Below are 2,523 nucleotides of genomic sequence, written 5' to 3' on the forward strand. Positions count from 1 at the left end.
AAAAAAAAAAAAATGGGGGAGGTTGAAAATAAAAAAAAAAAACGTTCGGTAATAATAACGGGAAAAAAAAAAAAAAAAAAAAAAAAAGTTTTTATTTGCGTGTTTTTTTTTTTTTTTTTAATATTTTTATTTATGATTTTGTGACGTATGCAAAACATAAATATATTATTATTATTATTATTATTATTATTATTATTATTATCGCTCGAATTTATTATATTTTCATTCAAAACTTATATTAATCGTATTTTAAAGTTTGTTTTTTTTTGTTTAGTTTTTTGTTTTTTGAATTTTTTTTTTAATTTCGGACAAAAATAAAAATTGTTGAGGTGTGTTTGTGTTTGTGTGCGTGTATCACGTGGGAGGGAGGAGGGAGGGAGGTTCCATCGAAAAGGGGGAGGAGGGGGCCTAGACTGAGAGGATGGGGAGGAAGTTTACGAGATGAATCATTTAATAAAATATATATATATATATATTTTTTTTAAAATAAATTATTTAAATAATAATAGAAAGAGAAATTTTTTACGCGCACAAACGGATGTTTTTAAACCAGACGAAAATAATAATAATAATAATAATAATAATAATAATAATAATAATAATAATAATAATAATAATAATAAATTTTTTTTTCTTTGTCACGAAATTTACACGTTAAAAATATTGGGCCGAGTTCAAGTTTATCTCGAAGGCCTTTTTAAAATCTGATATTATTTAGAGAAACTTTTTTTTTTTTTCTTTTTTTTTTTTTTTTCTGTTCGATTAAAATTTCGAATGTTTTCGGTTCAGGTACGGTACGGTATGACAAACTTGTTTTTAAGGATTTGTAGTCATTTGTTTTCGAATTTAGTCGAAGGTTTAATAAAAAAAAAAAAAAAAAAAATGAAATATCGAACGAAGTGCATTATTAGTAGTTTGTTTACACGAAAAAAGTGCCACGTTTAGTTTTTTCGATTTCGATTTATTTTTATCGTTTTATTTCGATTCCTCCCTCCCTCCCTTCCTCGTTGGGAGAAGGAGGGAGGGAGGGATTTAATTCCATCGTTTTGGAGTAAACCGGATTAATAATAATAATAATAATAATAATAATAATAATAATAATAAAGCGATGATTTTATTTAATTGTATTAAAATCAATAATTTAAATTATGGCGAATCTGTGATAATTTTTTTTTTTTTAAATTGAAATTGAAATTTTAATAATATGTTTAATAAATTAAATTAAATTATTCATTGAAAAATATACTTACAATTTATCATTTTCAATCGGAAACATTTGTTGACACAAATCTTAGACGTTAACCGTGCACATGTTTCACACTGACTTTGATTACTAGTTTCGATTGCAGTCATTAAAAAAAAAAAAAAAAAAAAACTGCAAAAGAATTAATTAATTATGATGTGTAAAAAAAAAAAAAAAAAATTATTATTTAAAATTACATAAACGACGTTGTAATGGGTCATATAGTTTTGTAAAAAAAAAAAAAAAACGCTTAAAAACGCTTTTTTTTATTTATTAATTGGTTTGATAAGTAATAAAAGGTTTCTAAGGATGAAAATTAACAAACGATTTATTTTATTTATTTATTTATTTGGAATTAAAAATATTACATATACAAAATATATATTTATAAAAAAAAAAAAGTCTTTGTCTCGTTTAAGGTTATTCGTAAAAAATAAATTAGAAAAAAAATTTTTTTTTAAAGTATAAGATATTAGAACGTTTCGTTCCGTTAATTTATGTTTTTTGGGCAAAAATATTTAAAATCAACCTCCTAACATTTTCTGTATATCTCCAAAACTTTTTCCCTTCGTTTCTTTAACGACGAAACAAACGAAAAGAAATCCTATGCACGAAATGCCACCGAATAACCAAAAAGCTCCGGATTTTCCCAATGCGGATAAAAGATCGGAAAATGTTTTCGTTACGGCAAAAACTAATACCCAATTCATGACGACTGCCATTGCGCTCGCCATTTCTTTAATTGACGTTGAAAATAATTCACCCATCATCATCCAAGGTAGTGGTCCGAAACCAAGTGAAAAACAAATGACGAATACGTTGACAGAAAGTAGCGGAAGCCATCCGATACTTTTAACGGATGATTCGTCGTTTTCTTTTAATTGAAAGTAAATACCTGACGAAAAATGTATTATTAACTCAATTGTTTACTTTTTTATTATGAGATTCGTTTTGTTTTCAGGTTCTTACCCAACACGAAGAGACAAACGATCATAACACCTGATGATAATAGTAATAATATTTTTCTTCCGGTTCTGTCTACTAAAAGTGTCGCACCGTAAGTAAACACAACCTGCGTGTAAAATATCGAAATAATTGAATTCGTAAAGATAAATTATTATTATTATTAGAGAGAGAGAGAGAGAGAGAAACAGAGAGAGAGACACACACAGAGAGCGAGAGAAAGAGAGACACACACACAGAGAGAGAGAGAGACACACACACAGAGAGAGAGAGAGAGAGACACACACACACAGAGAGAGAGAGAGAGAGACACACAC

General features: G+C 27.0%; 1 protein-coding gene across 1 annotated transcript in view; it reads right to left on the bottom strand.

Annotated features, from left to right (window-relative positions):
- Positions 1–1,767: 1,767 nt before the first annotated feature.
- Phum_PHUM549260 (sugar transporter, putative) overlaps positions 1,768–2,523 on the bottom strand; it is a gene marked incomplete at both ends in the record, with an annotated part of 2,558 nt that continues 1,802 nt past the window's right edge. Inside the window, 2 exons of the mRNA XM_002431759.1 lie at positions 1,768–2,138; positions 2,213–2,315. Coding sequence (XP_002431804.1) covers positions 1,768–2,138; positions 2,213–2,315 — 474 coding nt within the window. The remainder of the gene's footprint in view (positions 2,139–2,212; positions 2,316–2,523) is intronic.

The sequence above is a fragment of the Pediculus humanus genome, genomic scaffold (assembly GCF_000006295.1).
Source record: "Pediculus humanus corporis 1103172108294 genomic scaffold, whole genome shotgun sequence".
Lineage (NCBI taxonomy): Eukaryota > Metazoa > Arthropoda > Insecta > Psocodea > Pediculidae > Pediculus > Pediculus humanus.